Here is a 23,169-nt window from a genome sequence, read left to right on the forward strand (position 1 = left end):
ACACAGATTTTGAGAGGAAACCCGCTGTCGCCACTACATGGGCTACTCTTCCGATTGGCAGCAAGGGATCTTTTATTTGCGCTTCCCACAGGCAGGATAGCATAAACCATGGCCTTTGTTGAAACAGTTATGGATCACTGGTCGGTGCAAGTGGTTTACACCTACCCATTGAGCCTTGCGGAGCACTCACTCAGGGTTTGGAGTCGGTATCTGGATTAAAAATCCCAGGCCTCGACTGGGATCCGAACAAGTCCGGCCAGTGGTAAAGTGCTCGCCTGATTCCCTGTCAGTGGGCCCATTGAGCTATTTCTCGTTCCAGTCAGTGCACCACAACTGGTGTATTAAAGGCCGTGGTATGTGCTATTCTGTCCGTGAGATGGTGCATATAAAAGATCCCTTTTAAAAAGACTGAACATCACGTGCACGACAGAAGCAAGTAGACAATGGAGGGGCTAACTGTTTCTGTTTCTGTTTCATGTTTAAATTAATACAAGTTTTATGTCATATGTTTTTGTACATGTTAGTTGTTTATATGTTTAAATTAATACAAGTTTTATGTCATATGTTTTTGTACATGTTAGTTGTTTATATGTTTAAATTAATACAAGTTTTATGTCATATGTTTTTGTACATGTTAGTTGTTTATATGTTTAAATTAATACAAGTTTTATGTCATATGTTTTTGGTCTGATGGCGGGGCGGGACGTAGCCCAGTAGTAAAGCGTTTGGTCTAGGATCGAGCCCATTGGGCTATTTGTCGTTCCAGCCAGTGCCCCACGACTGGTATATCAAAGGCCGTGGTATGTGCTACCCTGTCTGTGCGATGGTGCATATAAAAGATCCTTTGCTACTATGTAGCGGGTTTCCTCTCTTAGACGTGGTCAAACTTACCAAATGTTTGACATCCAAGAGCCGATGAATAATAAATCAATGTGCTCTAGTTGTGTCGTTAAACAAAACAAACTTTTGTTCTGATGGTTTGTGCTGTTTGCACATAATATGGAATACATGCATAGTGCCTACACATCTGCAATAACATTTGTTTTATTTTTCTATCTTAATCTGCATGTTTAACGTTTGAGATATATATATCCTGCAGGTTCTACAATTTCTAGATATATGTAAATGCCCCCAAATTTAGTTTTGTATTTATAAATCTTGTGTTTCACAAGTTTCAGATATGTATCAATTCAGAAAGTAAAATTTCAGATTTGTAACGATTTTCTTATATATATATATATATTATATTAATTATTATATCAGCAGTTAGCGATTACAATTTAACATGTGACAAAATAATGGGATCCCCAAGGAACATTAAGACGTAATCATTTGAGCCAGATCCTATAACTTAGACCCAAGGACAGATAGAGACTCAAAGATAGACTGACGAGGTGAGACCTAGGGGAGACCCTAGGGGTTCTCAGTCGCAGCGTCAACTCTATCGTTTACCTAAGACTTTAGACAAATATATATATTTTATCCGTATGAGCATGTTGTAAACTTATTAATCATGTTTCATGTTTAAAATACAAGAACCTACATCACCAACTTGCGACTTCGGTTAATTAATTTACAGTCCGAACCGCCCCCCCCCCCCCCCCCCCCCCCATTATGTGTTATATTATATAGGCCTAGGGCCACACACAATAATCTGTGTGGTTCCGATTATGTAAGCCAAATTATTTAGGGTAGGTAGGCATTGTATAAAGGTTTCTTTAAAGACTATAATATTTTATATTAAGATATATCTGTAGAATGAGAGCAAGTTTTTTGTGGGTTTTTTAAACTTTATAATTATATATAATTCTCAATTAATTATGGCGCAAACAATCCCCCCCCCCCAAAAAAAAATCAGAAAAAAAATATAATAATAATAATAAAAAAATAATAAGTAAATAAATCAGAAAAAAATAATCGCTTGCTAGTGATATAAATTTAGACTCGGTTGGTAGGCATTTTTTTTTTTTTTTTTAAATGTGATCGATTTTCTTTAAAATTGTTAGGGCCGCACGGTTATTCTGGGGACAATCAGGTAATCGAAAGCATAAATATTATTCTGTTTGGCTTAGCCTATATTTGTAATATTTTCTCAATTTTGTTCTTCAAGGATATACAGTATATATTTAAATTTATACTATACACAGTGTATTAGGTTCATATTTGTAGTACATTTATGTGCATGATTTATATTTAACTAGGGACGGCGGGACGTAGCCCAGTGGTAGGCTAAAGCGTTCGCTTGATGCGTGGTCGGTCTAGGATCGATTCCCGTCGGTGAGCCCGTTGGGCTATTTCTCGTTCTAGCCAGTGCACAACGACTGGTATATTAGGCTAAAGGCCGTGATATATATATATATATATATATATATATATATATATATATATATATATATATATATATACACACACACACACACACACACACACACACACACACACACACATTCCGTCTGTGGGATGGTGCATATAAAAGATCCCTTTCTAATAATGAAAATTTTAAGCGGGTTTTCTCTCTTAGTCTATATATGTCCAAATTACCAAATGTTTGACACTCAAAAATCGATGATTAATAAATCAATGTGCTCTAGTAGTGTCGTTAAACAAAACAAACATATTTTACTGAGCGCTTGCCTGAAGAAGGTCTTATGCCGTAGACACACGTAGGATCGAACTTCTTCGGTGGCACATTGTCAGATTAGGTTTTTTCCCGTCCCAACCTTTGCTGCACGAGTATCAGAGGCCGTGGTATGAATATAACCTGAACGACAAAACCGAAATATATGCATTTAGGCCCTAAGGGGAACCCGTATACGCCTATGAAAGATCTCTTGTGAAAAAAACTATCAAAATTTTAACATTCAATATTATGCTGAAGCTTAAATCAAAAAGAAAGAAAGAAAGAAATGTTTTATTTAACGACGCACTCAACACATTTTATTTACGGTTATATGGCGTCAGACATATGGTTAAGAACCACACAGATTTTGAGAGGAAACCCGCTGTCGCCACTATATGGGCTACTCTTCCGATTAGCAGCAAGGGATCTTTTATTTGCGCTTCCCACAGGCAGGATAGCACAAACCATGGCCTTTGTTGAACCAGTTATGGATCACTGGTCGGTGCAAGTGGTTTACACCTACCCATTGAGCCTTGCGGAAAAATCAAAAAGAGACAAACGACTCCCCATACATATTGTCTTTGTGTTACACTGCGGGAAGAAAAAATAATATGAATGATCTCTTTTAACTTAGAATTACAAGAAACGGCCCCGGTGGCACAGTGGTTAAGCCATCGGAATACAGGCTGGTAGGTACAGGGTTCGCAGCTCGGTACAGGCTCCAACCCAGAGCGAACTCTTAAAGAGCTCAATGGGTAGGTTTAAGGTCACTAGTAGTGACCTGTGGGATTTTCAGTATTTAAGTCCACGCAAAATGAAGCCCATGGCATGGGCTTAAAATAGGAACCTACCCTGAATGATAAAACAACAACAAAAACAAACAAACAATTAAATGGAAGAATTTTTATCAGCCTTATAGGGCAAAACAAATTTAAAAAAAAATAAAAAAATAAAAAAATGTGAAAGTGAAAGTATTGGATAAAAAGTAAGTATGGTAGGTTGTCCATTTTTTTTTACTCCCCTACCTGTCCAACTGGAGGGGACTATAAGGTTCTTATCTCTCACTAACCACTAACCAACTAACAACTAACCCACTGCCCTGGACAGACCGCCCAGATAGCTGAGGTGTGTGCCCAGGACAACGTGCTTGAACCTTAATTGGATGTAAGCACGGAAATAAGTTGAAATAAAACTAGCAACGTAAGTGACTAAAAGTAAAGATTCGGATTCAATCGGAAATGTTCGCATCTTTTCGTCAATGGGCGAAGAAAAGAGAGGGCGCAACGTACTGACTTCCGTTCAACGACCCACGTTGACGTTTCGTGGTTTGTTTAGGTGGCAAGTTGTCGAGCTTTAAAATCATCTGCGAAACTAGCAGAGAAAAACATAATAAACGCGCATAATAACATGGGTTCAAAGAAGAAAAATAATCCAGGCAGTTCTCATGGTAAGTTATTCAGCAAGTGCACGATTATTTATTTGGAGTGCACGTTTTTGTTTTGACTTTTGTTTCTTGTTCCGCCGACGGGTTTTCTGGATCTTTTTGTGTGTGACCGGGAACACGTAGTGTTGCAAAACAATTGTGGGATTTTCAGTATTTAAGTCCACGCAAAATGAAGCCCATGGCATGGGCTTAAAATAGGAACCTACCCTGAATGATAAAACAACAACAAAAACAAACAAACAATTAAATGGAAGAATTTTTATCAGCCTTATAGGGCAAAACAAATTTAAAAAAAAATAAAAAAATGTGAAAGTGAAAGTATTGGATAAAAAGTAAGTATGGTAGGTTGTCCATTTTTTTTTACTCCCCTACCTGTCCAACTGGAGGGGACTATAAGGTTCATGATCCCTGTTAGCCCAAGTACTCTGACTGGGTTTCTAGACGTTTTGTACCCAAACCCGTTCGTACCATACCGTTTCATAACTACTAGCATACCAGTTTGTAACCAATTAAATAATGTCGTACATTACACCTAACATTAATAAAAAATAAATAAATATGCAATTATAATGTTATATTGTAACATTTAGCAAAAAATTAGTTGTAATAATCACTCAGTATCTTTTATAAGCATTAAATGAGCAATTATGTGCTATGCATCACTGAAGCATGCCGTTTCGTAACCAAAAAGCATACCTTTTCGTAACCAAAAAGCATACCTTTTCGTAGCCAAAGAGCAATTCTTTTGTCTTGTAATTTGATGTCGATTCCACAGTGCAGCGATGGTGTTTATTGTTATGCATAACCGTTCCAAGATATCGATCGGAATATTTCGCAAGACCGATCCTCTCTTCGTACGTATGTATGCTCAAAACTAAAACATTCATACACGCACATGTACTTACGTGTGCGTGTGCACACGTATAACAAAAATATCCCATGTTTTTGGAATGTGGACTTTTTTTTAGGTCTAATAATGCCTACATTGTCCGATATAATACATTTTTGATAGAAGAATACAACTTTTTGTTTTAATTTATCCATTTGCTTTAACACATATTTAGTATCTGTTGCAACACGTCCAATCTGCTTTTTGCTTAGTCTGAACGGACGTAGAAAGTAATGTGCACCCTGCACTACCATTTGCTGTGCTATTTTAAGCAGACGATCTGGTTATGAACTAGTATGCCGTTGGGTACGACTGGTATGCTTCTAGGTATGAACCGGTATGGTACGAAATGGTATGGTTACGAAACGACCTGATACCCTCTGACTGTAAGAGAGCTAGTCAGATATTTGGTAATTTTATTAGTGTTAGAGAGGAAACCTGCCACATTTTATCATTAGTAGCAAGTGATCTTTTTTAGGCCTATGCACCACCCCACAGACAGGATAGCACATACCATGGCCTTTGATATGCCAGAGTGGTACTCATGCCAAGCAGGCATAACGACTCGTAGATGAAATACTTTTTTCACCTTTGGTGATTGTCCACAGCCCAGTGGTAAAGCACTTACTTGATGCGTTGTCGGTCTGGGATCGATCCCCGTTGGTGGGTCCATTGCACTATTTCTCGATTCACCCAGTGCACCATGACTGGTATATCAAAGGCCGTGGTATGTGCTATCCTGTCTGTGGGATGGTGCATAAGCCTATAAAAGATCACTTGCTACTAATGATAAAATGTACTGGGCTTCCTCTCTAACACAATGATAAAACTACCAAATATTTGACATACAATAGCCGGTGATTAATCATTAATGAATCAACGTGCTCTAGTGGTGTCGTTACACAAAACAATTTTTTTTTGTGATTGTCGAGCACTTGTCGTTTTGAGACGGCCCCTGGAAGACAGAATGGCTGAGTGGGCGATCATGTGACGCAACATCACAGTATAGGTGGGCGAACTTAGAATTCTGCTGTCCGGAGTTTGCCGAAGCTTAGCTGAATGTGGGTGTTGTCAGGCTTCTTTCTGTAGTGTGTGTATTAGTGATTAATATCTGATTTTTTTTTTTTAATTAAGTAACTAAAAAATGGTCGATGTAAATGTATTTGACGTCAAACATAGTATTGTTGTGGTATTAGAGAGGAAATCTTTTACTACTTTTTGGTTGTCGGCAATTGCCCAAAAATTACATAGCTTGGTCTCTGACTTTAATAAGACCGTATTTATGTCCAAATGTCCGTCTAGCTCTCTTACAGTCAGAGTACTCGGGCTAGATCCCTGTTAGTGTTTCTGCCAAATTTGGAAAAATATCTGCCCAGTACCCCCCTCCCGTAACCCTAATCCTAACCCCTAACCCTAGCTAAAAATAATAAAGGGGGAGGGGTTGGGTGGGTGGATGTTATACCGTCAAAAGATTAACTTTAAAAAAACAAATTCTAGTATTGCGCCATACCTGTTTTACCCTCTGGCAGAAATCCTGCCTGTCCTGTCTGTCCGTCTGCTCAGGTGTCATTAAAAACAATGTGCTGAGGTGTTTTTAAAAACAAAAGAGGCTGATTAGACAATGTGCTGGGGCATAATTAAAAACGTAATAGTGGCTGATTAAAGAGTGTGCTGGGGTGTGTCATTAAAACATTAAAAGTTGCTGATTAAACAATGTACTGGGGTGTTATTGAGAACTCAATCTTGGCTAATTATTTCATTTCATTTTAACTTATTTTCGTGCTTTTTTCCAATTAAGGTTCAAACACACTGACATGGGCACACACCTCAGCTATCTGGACTGTCTGTCCAGGACAGTTGGTTAGTTGTTAGTTGCTAGTGAGAGAGAAGAGGATGTAGTGGTCTCACACCTACCCATTGAGTCGTTAAAACTTGCTCTGGGTGGTAGCCGGTACCGGGCTACGAACCCTGTACCTACCAGCCTTATGTCCGATGGCTTAATCACGACACCACCGAGGCCGGTTTGACTAATTAAACAATGTGGTGGTTGTTAAACCAACATTGTTTTTTTGAGGACAAAACACCTGAACAGAACTGAGCTACATGTACACGTGACAATGTTAGTGCCATGTAACGGCGTCAGTGCTGTGTTCCATGATATATTCATAGCCAGAGGCACACACAGTGTCTCGTTATGTCAGTCTTGTATGTGTACATGTATCTAGTATTCCATTTGAACCTATGCTTACATAAAGTTACAGGATGACAAATTGTTTTATTAAAATCTGACCTTGTTTATAAAGCACAGTTGTACTAAGGAAGAAAGGAAGGAAATGTTTTATTTAACGACGAACTCCACACGTTTTATTTACGGTTATATGACGTCGGACATATGGTTAAAGACCACACAGATATTGAGGAAGGAAACCCGCTGTCACAACTTCATGGGCTACACTTTTTGATTAGCAGCAAGGGATCTTTTATATACACCATCCCATAGACAGGATAGCACATACCATGTCCTTTGATGTACCAGTCGTGGTGCACTAGCTGGAACTAGAAATAGCCTAATGGGCCCACTGACAGGGATTGATCCTAGACCGACCACACATCAAGCGAACATTTTGCCACTGGGCTACATCTCATCCCATAATTGTACTACTGCATGTAACAAACTATTATATTTGTTAGTGACAACAAACAGTTGGGCAGAATCTAGCTCAGCTGGTAGAGCACTTGTGAATATGAGGTGCTGAGGTTGAAGGATCGAACCCCCTCGGTGGACCCATTCTCTGATTGAGTTTTTTTCCTCATTCCAATGACTGGTATATCAAAGGCCATGTTATATCCCTTATATGCTGTCTTGTCTGTTGGAAGGTGCATATAAAATAACCTTCCTGTTAATGGAAAAATTATGGTGGCCCCACTCCCATGGCTAGTGGTATTCAGTGTTGGGCTAGTAAATAACTACTATTGCCATGCCAGACTGAGCTTCTAGATTATGGTAGCCCCACTCCCATGGCTAGTGGTATTCAGTGTTGGGCTAGTAAATAACTAATATTGCCATGCCAGATAGGGCTTCTAGATTATGGTAACCCCACTCCCATGGCTAGTGGTATTCAGTGTTGGGCTAGTAAATAACTACTATTGCCATGCCAGATAGGGCTTCTAGATTATGGTAGCCCCACTCCCATGGCTAGTGACATTCAGTGTTGGGCTAGTAAATAACTACTATTGCCATGCCAGATAGGGCTTCTAAATTATGGTAGCCCCACTCCCATGACTAGTGACATTCAGTGTTGGGCTAGTAAATAACTACTATTGCCATGCCAGATAGGGCTTCTAGATTATGGTAGCCCCACTCCCATGGCTAGTGACATTCAGTGTTGGGCTAGTAAATAACTACTATTGCCATGCCAGATAGGGCTTCTAGATTATGGTAGCCCCACTCCCATGGCTAGTGACATTCAATGTTGGGCTAGTAAATAACTACTATTGCCATGCCAGATAGGGCTTCTAGATTATGGTAGCCCCACTCCCATGGCTAGTGGTATTCAGTGTTGGGCTAGTAAATAACTACTATTGCCATGCCAGATAGGGCTTCTAGATTATGGTAGCCCCACTCCCATGGCTAGTGACATTCAGTGTTGGGCTAGTAAATAACTACTATTGCCATGCCAGATAGGGCTTCTAAATTATGGTAGCCCCACTCCCATGGCTAGTGACATTCAGTGTTGGGCTAGTAAATAACTACTATTGCCATGCCAGATAGGGCTTCTAGATTATGGTAGCCCCACTCCCATGGCTAGTGACATTCAGTGTTGGGCTAGTAAATAACTACTATTGCCATGCCAGATAGGGCTTCTAGATTATGGTAGCCCCACTCCCATGGCTAGTGGTATTCAGTGTTGGGCTAGTAAATAACTACTATTGCCATGCCGGATAGGGCTTCTAGATTATGGTAGCCCCACTCCCATGGCTAGTGGTATTCAGTGTTGGGCTAGTAAATAACTACCATTGCCATGCCAGATAGGGCTTCTAGATTATGGTAGCCCCACTCCCATGGCTAGTGGTATTCAGTGTTGGGCTAGTAAATAACTACTATTGCCATGCCAGATAGGGCTTCTAGATTATGGTAGCCCCACTCCCATGGCTAGTGATATTCAGTGTTGGGCTAGTAAATAACTACTATTGCCATGCCAGATAGGGCTTCTACATTATGGTAGCCCCACTCCCATGGCTAGTGATATTCAGTGTTGGGCTAGTAAATAACTACTATTGCCAAACCAGACGGCTAGTGAAATTTTTTGGGTCAAATGCTGCATTTAAGTCTGTTTTGTAAATGTGAATATCCTACCCCACACTTAGTGTTTTTAATCTCTTCCTCTTTAGGTAACATATTTGATTACTACTATTAGTAAAACTGTATTAAGTAAAGTAGGGCTAGTGGATTTTTAATCGTGGCTAGTAAATTTTTAAAATCACTGATCCCATGGCTAGTGGATTTTTAATCGTGGCTAGTAAATTTTTAAAATCACTGATCCCATGGCTAGTGGATTTTTAATCGTGGCTAGTATATTTTTAAAATCACTGATCCCATGGCTAGTGGATTTTTAATCGTGGCTAGTATATTTTTAAAATCACTGATCCCATGGCTAGTGGATTTTTAATCGTGGCTAGTAAATTTTTAAAATCACTGATCCCATGGCTAGTGGATTTTGTAAACATTCTAGAAGCCCTGATGACAAAATGTTATAAATCTAATGGCCGATGATTAATACGTCATTGTGCTCTTGTGGTGTCACAATTACCACATGTTAGAGATCCTTAACATGTCTATTACAACTCGTGTGTTTTTAATCATACATCACTCGCTTTCACTAGTGATGTACATTTGAAAACACAGTTGTTATATAAACGGTTTAGTATTCTCTATATAACCCAGTCAGGACCTGTAGTAGTTCAGCTGCCCATGGCCCCCAGCTCCAGGATATAGCTTCACTTGAGGGGGCAGTATTTACTAGTCAGGGGCCTAGCTTGGGATTTTCAGGTGGTATGCAGACTTTTTCGGCAATGGAATAAAATGCATACACGCATTTATATCATATATTTTACCCCCCCCCCCCCCAAATATTTGTAATCTCAGGTGGTACATATAGATATATGGAAACTAGGCCCCTGCTAATGTTGTTATAAAATGCTCCTACTGGCAGTAGCTGGTTTGAATCCCCTCATTGGATTGATTTCAACTTATTTTCGTGCTTATATCCAATTAAGGTTCAAGCACGTTGACATGGGCACACACCTCAGCTATCTGGGCTGCCTGTCCAGGACAGTGGGTTATTGTTAGTTTGTTAGTGAGCGAGAAGAGGGTGTAGTGGCCATACACCTACCCATTGAGCCCTTAAAAACTCGCTCTGGGTTGGAGCCAGTACCGGGCTGCGAACCCTGTACCTACCAGCCTGCAGGTGTTTAAGCATTGTAAATGTATGTAGTTACACACGTTTAAGTCTGAAACAGGCTTTGTAAATTTGGCCATCCCTTTTCAGGGCTAGCTCTGCCACTCGCCACATTCGCCGCGATTTTAGGATCAGTTGGCAAATTTTATTTTCATTTTGTGAAAAAATTCCATGTAATAATTGGTGTTTTGTTGGAAAATTACTCTGGGTTTTTAATTTTTTAAATATAATTTGGCGAAATGTTTTGCTCACCCATAACTAGCCCTGCTTTTTTTCTTTATAGCCCACTGATTAAACGACAAGAAAAGGGGTCACTAAACACATTCTTTTCTTATTTATCTGTTTTAGCTGAAAAATCTCCCAAACAGAGCCAGTCAAATGAACAGCAGAAGAATGGCACGAAGCACCGCAAACAGTCTCCGAACTCGAGCTCACCGGGATCAAAACAGTCAGAGAAGTCTAAATGTCGCACCAACACATCGGGAACGAAGCCGTCGGAGAAGACCAAATCTCGTAGCAGCTCATCGGGAAAGTGGATCCTGTTTGTCGTGTTAAGTTCTTTGGTGGCAGGAGGTGCCGTGTTGTACACAAGTCCTGAAGCTCAAAAACTAATCGGTGAGAGGTCATTCATTGTCCTTTAGAAGGAGAGGGTGAGAGGTCATTCATTGTCCTTTAGAAGGAGAGGGTGAGAGGTCATTCATTGTCCTTTAGAAGGAGAGGGTGAGAGGTCATTCATTGTCCTTTAGAAGGAGAGGGTGAGAGGTCATTCATTGTCCTTTAGAAGGAGAGGGTGAGAGGTCATTCATTGTCCTTTAGAAGGAGAGGCTGAGAGGTCATTCATTGTCCTTTAGAAGGAGAGGATGAGAGGTCATTCATTGTCCTTTAGAAGAGAGGGTGAGAGGTCATTCATTGTCCTTTAGAAGGAGAGGCTGAGAGGTCATTCATTGTCCTTTAGAAGGAGAGGCTGAGAGGTCATTCATTGTCCTTTAGAAGAGAGGGTGAGAGGTCATTCATTGTCCTTTAGAAGGAGAGGGTGAGAGGTCATTCATTGTCCTTTAGAAGGAGAGGGTGAGAGGTCATTCATTGTCCTTTAGAAGGAGAGGGTGGGTGGGATGTAGTTCAATGTAAGAATTCTTGATAGAGTGGGGTTTTTTGCCAGGGTTTAAGCTGTAGCTCCCCAAATCACCAAGTGCGAATTAAAGTTGGAATCTGGCAAATATATTTCATTACTAATTCGCTTTGTTTACAGATATGCCGCCATTTTTTATGTTTGGCTAAATGAAACTTGAATTTGCCATCAGATTTTCTTAGCAAATTAGCCAAATTGTGAATATTTTTGGGGCTGCAGCCTAAACCCTGGAATTGTAATGTATCAGGCAAGAGAAAACACGCTACATTTTTCCTAATGCAGAAAGGGATCTTTTATATGCACTTTTCCAGACAGGATAGCATATACTACAGCCTTTGATATACCAGTCATGGTGCACCGACGGGGATCGATCCCGGACATACTGTGCATCAAGCAACGTTTTACAAGTGGGCTACGTCCCGCCCCCTTTGAGGGATCAATTAATTTGTAATTATTTATATGAAAGTGTTTTCCCCAGCTTTTTAGCATGCCTCAGTAAGTCTGGCGCCATTTTGCCTGGATCGGTGCCATGCTACCATGAGAGTAAACAAGCCTTTTTCAATAATTAATTCCAAAATTGTCTTTATAAAATACTAAAAAAAAAATTAATTTATAAAATATCCCTATTATATATTTTGCCATTGATTTATTAAAGCAAGCACATTAATTACATTTACTTTTACAGGGAAACTCCTCTAAACCGGACACCCTAGACACCAAGTAAAATGTCCGGTTTTATGAGGTATCCAGTTTAGAGAGGTTAAGTTCTTTAATGATTTAAAAAAAAGGACCGTGAAAAATGTCCGGTTTTGTGGGAATTCCGGTTTACAGAGGGTCAGGTTTTGACAGGTTTCACTGTATTTTTATAAATGTTTTGGATTAATGAAAAAACCCACAGTGCCTTGAATATGGTGAAAATATCCCAGTTCGTGTTTACTATGCCATGCCAAATTTGTAGGGAAAATACTGCATGACAAATAAATGTCAAAATAGTGAAATAACAACAGTTTATCATCCATTAAAGGCTTTTGTAGGATATATTGCTGGCACTATAATTTGTGATATTTCCTGCGATATTCTCTTAGGAGATATCGCTTCTTTTGTTACATCACTGTGTATGTTTCAAAGCTAAACCTATCATTAGTGACATCACACCACTGTCGTTCTGCTAGTTAACGAGTCTACCGCTGCCAAATATAGTGACATTTAACCCACATTACTGACATTGTTTACAGTTGTCGCAAATGAAAAGAATGATAATGGATGATAAAAAGAATGGAGTACTCATGTCTTGTGATATCATAATTTATTAGCACTCGGATTTCATACTTTTATCAACTCGTGCTGATAAATGATGATATCACAAGACATGAGAGGAGTATCTTCTATTTATTAATTGAAAGTATAATAATACAATTATAAGATTCCAATATCCTTCTTCTACTTATTCAGTGTAAAGAAAACCCACTGACATAATGTAATGCACCCACATAGAACTGATCCTGTGCATATAATTACACAAGGGGTGGGACGTAGCTCAGTGGTAAAGGGCTCGCTTGATGCGCGGTCAGTTTAGGATCGATCCCCGTCGGTGGGCCCATTTGACTATTTTTCGTTCCAGCCGGTGCTCCACAACTGGTATATCAAAGGTTGTGATATGTGCTGTCTTGTCTGTGAGATGGTGCTTATAAAAGATCCCTTGCTACTAATGGAAAATATGTAGCAGATTTCCTCTATGACTGTGTCAAAATTACCGTGTTTGACATCCAATAGCCGATGATTAACAAATCAATGTGCTCTAGTGGTGTCATTAAACAAAACACACTTTATTTATAATTGCATAACGTACATGCTTAATGGTAAGGAAGGTATTTATTTTTTAGTCATTCGTAAACAACATGAGATGATTTATAAAATTATGATGTTTTTACATGAGTCATAAATTTAAGTTTGTTTTGTTTAACGACATCACTAAAGTACATTGATTTATTTATCATTGTCTATTGGATGTTAAACATCTGATAATTTTGACATAAGAGTCTTCAAGAGGAAACCCGCTACATTAGTAGCAAGGGATCTTTTATATGCACCATCCCACAGACAGAATAACACAACCTTTGATATATCAGTTGTAGTGCATTGGCTGGAACAAGAAATACCACAATGGGCCCAACGACGGGGATTGATCCTACACCGACTGCGCATAGGCGAGCACTTTACTACTGGGCTATGTTAACCAATAGCTGTCCATTTATAAACTTTACAGTTTGTTTGAGATAATTTTATTTTGTACACAGGTACCCTTTTCCGTGAGTATATAATTACTGATATTGGACAGGTATCTACACTATACAGTATTAATATGTAAAAATTGCCAGCTAATCTGAAATGTATTCAAGTACATGTGTTTTTATAGATCTGGACTGTTAGTCTGTTCCAGACATTAAATCTAATCTGGAATGCCCGCATTGTTGGCCTATAAATCAATTCTGTTTTTAGGTCCGTGCTTCAGCTAGCTGTGATAAATCAATACAGTGATTGTTGTATGTTAACCCAGCGATGCAGGTAAGCCAGGTAAGCCCGAACTACACACACAGATATTGAGCATATGTTGATCACTGCAATCTCAGCTTATCTTTAACCCTTTCAAAGCTACGAATCATGTGTTAACCCAACGATGTAGGTAAGCCAGAACTACACACACAGATATTGAGCATATGTTGATCACTGCAATCTCAGCTTATCTTTAACCCTTTCAAAGCTACGAATCATGTGTTAACCCAACGATGTAGGTAAGCCAGAACTACAGACACAGATATTGCACATGCAGTGATCAGTGCAATCTCAGCTTATCCTTAGTGACAACTTTAACACAGTGGATAATAAACAAGTTTGTTAGTAAACAGAGAGATATGAATATGAGAGAGAGAGAGAGAGAGAGAGAGAGAGACAGAGAGACAGAGACAGAGACAGACAGAGGAAACAAGTTTGTTAGTAAACAGAGAGATATGAATATGAGAGAGAGAGAGAGACAGAGACAGAGAGAGAGAGAGACAGACACAGACAGACAGAGACACAGACAGACACAGACACACACACACAGACAGACATGTTTGTCTGTGTCTCTTTCTCTCTCTCTCTCTCTCTCTCTCTCTCTCTCTCTCTCTCTCTCTCTCTCTCTCTCTCTCTCTCTCTCTCTCTCTGTGAGTCTCTCCTTCTCCAGTGTTTGAGATAAAAAAAAATTGGGCAGTATCCCAGTTGGATACTAACATTTCAAAATCTGGTATTCCACCTGAGAATTTAGTATCCTACTTAAATAAAATTCATAAATAACATTGTAACAAACTTGGGCGACACTGTTACTTAACTTCACCAGTAAATGACAACTTACATTGTTTCAGCGAAAAATAAAAACATAGGATTAAAAAACAAAAACCCCCAAACAATATAAGGTATCCCAGTGGGGTACTGGGTTATTGAAGTCTGGTATCCAAAATTAAATTCTGGTATCCCCGGGATATTGGGATACCGTTAATCTCGAACACTGTTCTCTGTCTGTCTCTGTCTCCCCTGCCTCCCTCCCAGTCCCTCTTTCTCTCTCTCTCTCTGTCTATGTCTCTCTCTCTCTCTCTCTCTCTCTCTCTCTCTCTCTCTCTCTCTCTCTCTCTCTCTCGCTCTCGCTCACTTACTGGTTGGCTGTGAAGCCAAAACAATGGTGTCACAATGTCTTGTTGACATTAGACTAGGATGTTGTTAAAGTAGTGCAGCATTCATTTGCTTTAGCATACAGTACTGTGAGTAATTACTTACATGAGTTGTTGACCTTTGACCAGGAATGTTAATGTACTCTGTGGGTAAGTGGTCTGTTTACAAACTCAGGTGATGTATTACTGTTACCTGGGATCACCAGTGACAGTCCGTTGATGTAGCTGGGATCGAACTTAAGAATTTGTCTCCCACAGCATTTTTGTAAAGAATTGCCATGTGTGAAACAGCCCACCGATGGCAATTTTGAGCAATTATTTTTTTAAAGTGACATTTGCAGAAAATACACATGACTGAAAGGTTATTTTGTTGCATGTAAACATATTTCAAATGTGAAAATTTTAAATATTGGCAAATTATGTACACCTGGTGTATATATTTTGCCATTGTTGATGTGTTTTACTGATGGCACAAAAGTGTCATTAGTAATGCTCTCGACCTACAGCAATTTATATCTCAATGGTGGCAATCGCCGCCATTAAGTTCGAGCCCTGATGTAGGCCTACACTTAATTTATTTATTTTATTATTATTATTATTATGAAAACATATTTATAACTTGAAGTTTTCAAACGATTAATTAGTGACGTATCCATTTGAGGTACGATAAAAGGTTCAAAAGCCCATGAAAAGTAAAAATCTAAACAATAAACAAAACAAAAATCTGCCAAGAAAGGTGAATGATCACTCTCGCTCACCTCATCACTCACCTGGAATGTTTTAGGCGAGTGACAAATTGCTAGCCTTGCAATAACATTTTAAATTTTAATTGAAACCTCGTGTAATTGCTTGCCTAACATCATTTTAGGAGAGTGATCTTCAGCTTGCCTTGATTTTACTCATGGCAAACACTGACCTAGACTGCATATTAATATACTTTTTAAAAAAGATTTTGTTTTCTATTTTACTCATGGCAAACACTGACCTAGACTGCATATTAATATACTTTTTAAAAAAGATTTTGTTTTCTATTTTACTCATGGCAAACACTGACCTAGACTGCATATTAATATACTTTTTAAAAAAGATTTTGTTTTCTATTTAGAAATAATTAAAAGTTTGTTTTTGTTTAATGACAAAAACATAGCACATTGATTTGTTAATCATCGGCTATTGGATGTCAAACATTTGGTTATTTTAAAGAAGAAACCCGCTACATTTTTCCATTACCAGCAAGGTATCTTTTATATGCACCATCCCACAGACAGGATAGCACATACCATGGCCTTTGTTATATCAGACATGGTGCACTGGCTGGAATGAAAAATAGCCTATTTAGTCCACTGACTGGGAACAACCGCACATCAAGCGAGTAACTTGTAACCACCTTTTATATTCCTGTGTTAAATTGTAATGTCATGTAAATGCAACACAGATTAAACCTGGGTTAAAATAATCCGTGTTAAAAGACCACCCTGATTAAAACATCACCCTGCATTTTTAAGATATCTTTTAACCACCCTGGTTAAACATCACCCTGCATTTTTAAGATGTCTTTTCTGTTTTTCAGATGATCTGATGTTGAAATATTTCCATCCAGATATTCTAAGTGCCGTTCATAGTTTCATAGAGACAACAAAAAGTGCCATTCCATCCAAAACTAGCACAGAAACTGATTCTAGTGCAAAAACACAGACCGCAGATAAAGGAGGAAAATCAAACAGGGAAGAAAACGTGGACAGAAGTGAAAAAATTCCAAAATCGAGCACAGAACAGACTCAACCAAAGCAGAAAGAAAAAGAACCTGAGAAGAAAACCGGACAGAAACCAGAATCTAAGACAAAACCAAGCGATAAATCTGTTACAGAACAGACTGAATCAAAGCATACAGAGAAAACAGATTCTAGAGAGACAAAGCCACAACATAAAGAGAAGAAACCTATGAAAGAGCAGACACAATCTGAGCAGAAAGATAAACAGGAAGGTTCTGTATCAGAGAAGAAAACTGCTCAGGAACAAAAGCAGAGTAAGGCCAAACCAGATGATAAATTAGCCGGAGAAGATAAAAAATCTAAAGAAATACATGATACAAAAGCTAGTCATAAACCAGAAACGCCAGAACCTAAGACTAAACCAGATGATAAATTGAAACAAGAGGATGAAAAATCAAAAGGTGTGCCTCAGTCTAAAACTGATAAAAAACCTGATATTAAGACTAAATCAAATGATGAATTGAAGCAAGAAGATAAAAAATCAAAAGATGTGCCTCCTACAAAAACTGATAAAAAATCAGAAATTAAGACTAAACCTACTGATAATTTAAAGCAAGAAGATAAAAAATCAAAAGATGTGCCTCCTACAAAAACTGACCAAAAGCCAGAAATTAAAAAATCGGATGTGAAATCAAAACAAGATGATAAAAAATTAAAAGCTGAAAGTGATCCGAAAACAAATCAAAAACCAAAAACTGAGGCCAAATCTGATGATAAATTAAAACCAGATAATAAAGAAATGCCTGAAACTAAAATCAGCAAAAAACCTGAGAAACCAGAAACTAAGGCCAAACCAGATGATAAATTAAAACCAGATAATAAAGAAATGCCTGAAACTAAAACCAGCAAAAAACCAGAAACTAAGGCCAAACCAGATGATAAATTAAAACCAGATGATAAAGAAATGCCTGAAACTAAAACCAGCAAAAAACCTGAGAAACCAGAAACTACGGCCAAACCAGATGATAAATTAAAACCAGATAATAAAGAAATGCCTGAAACTAAAACCAGCAAAAAACCAGAAACTAAGGCCAAACCAGATGATAAATTAAAACCAGATGATAAAGAAATGCCTGAAACTAAAACCAGCAAAAACCCTGAAAAAACAGAAACTACGGCCAAACCAGATGATAAATCAAGGCAAGAGCATCAAAAATCAAAAGAAGTGCCTGATAACAAAACCGGTGAACAACGAAAAACTAAAAACAAACTAGATGATAAAGAACAAAAAAGAGAATCTGTAAAAAAACAAGATGGCCGCCAACCTGATTCACAACCTGAACAAGTTGATTCTGACAAGACTGCAGATTCGCAGGAAAAGGAAAAGCAGAAAAAGAAAACTAGTGTTGATAAATCTGATAAGAAATCTTCCAAAACACAGTCAAAAGCTACGTACGCCAAAGCAAGCATCACGAACAGTGCGGACAATGTGATCAGAAAGTTGTTGGATGAAGCAGATAGTACATTTGAACAGGTACAGATTTATGTAGTATATTTGAACAGGTACAGATTTATAAGCGAACAGTCATACACTTGCCATTTGGTTTTCACTTTGGGATAATGGGTGGGTGAGTGGTGGGATGTAGCCCAGTGGTAAAGCGTTCGCTTGATGCGCGGTCGGTCCTGGATCGATCCCTGTCGGTGGACCCATTGGGCTATTTCTAGTTCCAGCCAGTATTTTACTGACAATGTAATTATTCTAATTTTAAAAAAACCCAAGTCATGTGAATTGTTTCCTCTCTTTTTATATGGCAGATCACGGTAAAGTTTAGTGACATACATGTAAAGCTATTATTTCATTTGAATCGACATTTTCACGGTTTAAACTGGACTTAAAAAACATTATTAGCAATTTGGCTAATTTGACCCAAAAGTCTGTAGCCAAATTCATGTTTCAATTAGCCCCCCAAAATTATGACAAAATTAAGGTTCTTTTTAAAGTAATTTATTTCTAACCCATAATTTCTGAATGAATATGGGTGTCCATACCCAGTTACTACTGTAATGTATCCATCAGTTCTGCCCTGTTTTAAAATCCACTAATTATACATGTATATGTGCAATGATAAAAAATATTACATGCAACTAAATCGCAATAGTCTGTTGAGGCTTACTGCACCCAATTTATTGCTATTACTAGGAGTTGTAATGACAGTACATGGTTAAATATTCAGCAAAAATAAAGATAGAGTTAAACAGTTTAATCAGAGTTTTAACGATCCTTTATGATATACCCGGTAAGTGATATTCCATGAACAGTCCATTGAGACGTATCGGCTTTTTCCACATGCAAGAAATCACGTGATATCGGCCACATGGAGGAAGCGAAAAGGAGCGAGCTATTCTGATTGACAAAAATAAAGCTGGTTATGGAATCCGACGGGAGTGGCTCGAAACAAGCATTCACAAAGTAGATGTACAAATAACAAATAGCGAGACTAATGCTGCGTTAGCGTTTACTCTGAAGTTGTTATTTCCGACTTGTAAACTTATTTCCGACCTGTATGCATTTTAATGTATTAACAAATACTCCTCAAAAACAAATAGCGGAAGAAAATGAAACAGGATTTTCAAATTAGCTTTTTTATGATTTGATAATGAAATATTTTCGCCAAATTCAATATTAATTTGCATTTGGCGATTTGGTGAATGACAGCTTAAACCCTGCCCTTAGAATTCCAACCCCTGCAATTAAGAAAATGTCCATGGCAAAATAAAACATACCATTAAAAAAACGCTGAATATAGTCCCAAGGCAAAAAAGTGCCATGAAGAATTTAAAACTGCACAGCATTATCGATTGCCGTGGGCGATTGCAGGGGTTGAATTATGTTGTTATCATAAATAATTATTGTCGATTGCCGTTGGCGATTGCAGGGGTTGAATTATGTTGTTATCATAAATAATTATTGTCGATTGCCGTGGGCGATTGCAGGGGTTGAATTATGTTGTTATCATAAATTATTATTGTCGATTGCCGTGGGCGATTGCAGGGGTTGAATTATGTTGTTATCATAAATAATTATTTTCGATTGCCGTGGGCGATTGCAGGGGTTGAATTATGTTGTTATCATAAATAATTATTGTCGATTGCCGTGGGCGATTGCAGGGGTTGAATTATGTTGTTATCATAAATAATTATTGTCGATTGCCGTGGGCGATTGCAGGGGTTGAATTATGTTGTTATCATAAATAATTATTGTCGATTGCCGTGGGCGATTGCAGGGGTTGAATTATGTTGTTATCATAAATAATTATTTTCGTTTACCGTGGGCGATTGCAGGGGTTGAATTATGTTGTTATCATAAATAATTATTGTCGATTGCCGTGGGCGATTGCAGGGGTTGAATTATGTTGTTATCATAAATAATTATTGTCGATTGCCGTGGGCGATTGCAGGGGTTGAATTATGTTATCATAAATAATTATTGTCGATTGCCGTGGGCGATTGCAGGGGTTGAATTATGTTGTTCTCATAAATAATTATTGGGTATGTGGTCCCTCAGTCCCTGTAATTGCCCACGGCAATCGGCAATACTGTTGAAATTGCTGTGGAGTTTTTCATTCTTTTTTTTGCTGTGGACTATATTAAAAACATTTGTTCACACTCACAGCATGTTTTTTTGCCGTGGACCTTTTCTTAATTGCAGGGGTTGTGTCCCTTTCCTTGGGAAAGAGGGTGGCAGGGTTTCTGCCAGAGGGTAAAATGGGTATGGTGCCGTACCAAAATGTTTTGGTGGATTTTATTTTTTGACAAAATTAATTACTCTTATCATTACTGTGTGATTTCTTAACCCTAAACCTAAATGTAACCCATTTTCTTTCTGGGGGAGGTCCACAGTACCCTCTATTGACTGGTTGTATTCAATTCAATAGTGGCATACCCAAAAATTTCTTTCTGGCAGAAACACTAGGTGGGATCTAGCCAGGTTGGTGTGTTATAGGAGCAAATCCCCTCGATGGACCTAGTTTCAGATCATTTTTCCTGATCACGCCCACTGTCACCTGACTGTGATATCAAATGCTGTGGTATGTGCTGTCTTGTCTTATTACCCACCTAGTGAATGCCTGTGTCGTACAAATTTCATATGCATCTGGTAGTCCGTATTAGTTGCTAAATGACATTATTTCGGTAAGTGATGTCATGTTCCCTGGTCTAAGCTGCGTGCATTCGCATGTATCATTGAATGATGTTAGCAGTAAGTGTCAGATTTGACATTATTTGAAGGTAGGTAATAAATAAAATACCACACTAGTTTTCGCTAGATAACATTTTTACAAAGTCACTTTCGTTTGTTGACATACTAACATGTGAAGTTCACTCGTTTCATAAAAATGATATTTAGCATAAACAGGTAGTACTAAACCAGATAAATTCTGGCTGGGTCAAAGTTCAAGGTGCACCTAACTTTTGATAGAGAAGTAAACACCACAAGTCCTGTGATTGGTGATAAATGTGAGTGTGTCGGTTGTAAAAAAAATAGTTTCATCTGGGTAAAAAAAATAGTTTCATCTGGGTAAAAAAAATATGCAATTATATTTTATCTAGTACCACTGTGTCAAGTAGCCTTGTGCTTGAAACATGTATGGGGTACCTGTAAAAATTAGTGTGGAACTAGGATAGTCATAGATGCTACACGTTATTTCAGAAATGAGCAGCTTGACCCCCAATTTTTTCTGATTCACTTTAAGGGTGAGGTGTGGTAGTATTTATATCCGTGGCATTTGTCGATTGATACACTGCAGGTAGGAATTTTAACCACATATGTTACTATTGTCATCTATGGGATATGATTTGGTGATTTACACCCTATAAGACTAGTATTCTGTATGTACAGTTTTGCTGACTCACCTTTATAAAGTTGAACTGTGAGGTATACATGTAGGTATCATTTGCCCCCAACGGCGGTGACAACAGGATCAACTTTTGCATTAAAGTTTTATATTTAGATCAGTTTCTTGCAGATTACATCCTAGCTGGGTCAGTGAAACTTGGTTTATAGTTGCACCTATGCATCATAGTCAGGCCTTGACCTTAGGTTTTTTCGGTGGTACCAGATTATAAAATCCAGTAGCCCTCAGTAAAAAATGGTAGCCCCATAACTTTATTAAAAAAAAGAAAAAAAAAAGAGAGAGGAAATAACAAAATCATTTATTTTTATTTAAACATGTTTTAGGGTGGGTTTTGTAAAGCATAGTTTAGGCGTACTGTGAAATATACACTTATTACAACTACATGATAGCACTTAATGAACAATAAAGTTTAGAATCTGGGGGAAATATTCAAAATTACAACATTAATATGTAACAGAATGAAGTGTCTCATATGTGGCATTATATATATGGAGTAAAAATAAATAATAATAATAATTATAATAATCCCTACCTACCTACCCACATTTGAAACTTCTGGTCGGAAATGGACAAAACAAACTATTTTAAGGATGGCCTCAAAGGAGGGGTAAATATGATATGGAAAACAAATCTAGCAACCACATGGCACACAAAAACCCCCGACCTATTCTACCTACAGTAACTTGTTTGGTACGATTCCAGAAACACATAATAGTGTTTTATTATTATTATTAAATTTGTTTAGGCTTAATCTCGTAATGAAGGCTTACAAAATAGTATTGAAACACCTCATACGGTTTTCACATGTAGAACTGTTTGCTAATCGTATGATTCTGAAGATCAATATTGCGTATTTTAATACTTAAAATGGCTGTAACTATCTTCAATAAGTGTTATTTTGAAGAATCTTAACAAAACTTGCATTTATTCCAAAACAATAATGGTTTTAATTGATGACAATAAACTTGTAAATGCCGTAAACCAATTATCTTGGACAGTGTATCACCATGTTATCACATGACAAGATCAGATGTCGTTTTTGAGTGAGGTTACACGCAAAACAATAGTAAACAATGAGAGATTTATACAAAAATAATTTGTAATAAAAGATTAATATATTTAACATTTAAAACATTTGTCAATCTTCAACATAATAATAGATATTAATTTTGTAAACAATAATTAGCATAGGTAGCCTAGAAGGAAATAAACCGCGATAGACTTCAGCTGGCAGCAAATAATCTTGATCATACAAGGCGTTAGTTATAAGTAGATGTCAAAACAATGGGCTGTGTTGTC

The 23,169-nt window shown here is 37.9% G+C and overlaps 1 protein-coding gene across 1 annotated transcript in view; it reads left to right on the forward strand.

Annotated features, from left to right (window-relative positions):
• The first annotated feature begins 3,934 nt into the window (after positions 1-3,934).
• Positions 3,935-23,169, forward strand: part of LOC121377700 (aspartyl/asparaginyl beta-hydroxylase-like) — a 35,674-nt gene continuing 16,439 nt past the window's right edge. The window contains exons 1-3 of the mRNA XM_041505779.1: positions 3,935-4,067; positions 10,761-11,027; positions 16,816-18,491. Coding sequence (XP_041361713.1) covers positions 4,028-4,067; positions 10,761-11,027; positions 16,816-18,491 — 1,983 coding nt within the window. The 5' untranslated portion in view covers positions 3,935-4,027. The remainder of the gene's footprint in view (positions 4,068-10,760; positions 11,028-16,815; positions 18,492-23,169) is intronic.

The sequence above is a fragment of the Gigantopelta aegis genome, chromosome 7 (genome assembly GCF_016097555.1).
Source record: "Gigantopelta aegis isolate Gae_Host chromosome 7, Gae_host_genome, whole genome shotgun sequence".
Classification (NCBI taxonomy): domain Eukaryota; kingdom Metazoa; phylum Mollusca; class Gastropoda; order Neomphalida; family Peltospiridae; genus Gigantopelta; species Gigantopelta aegis.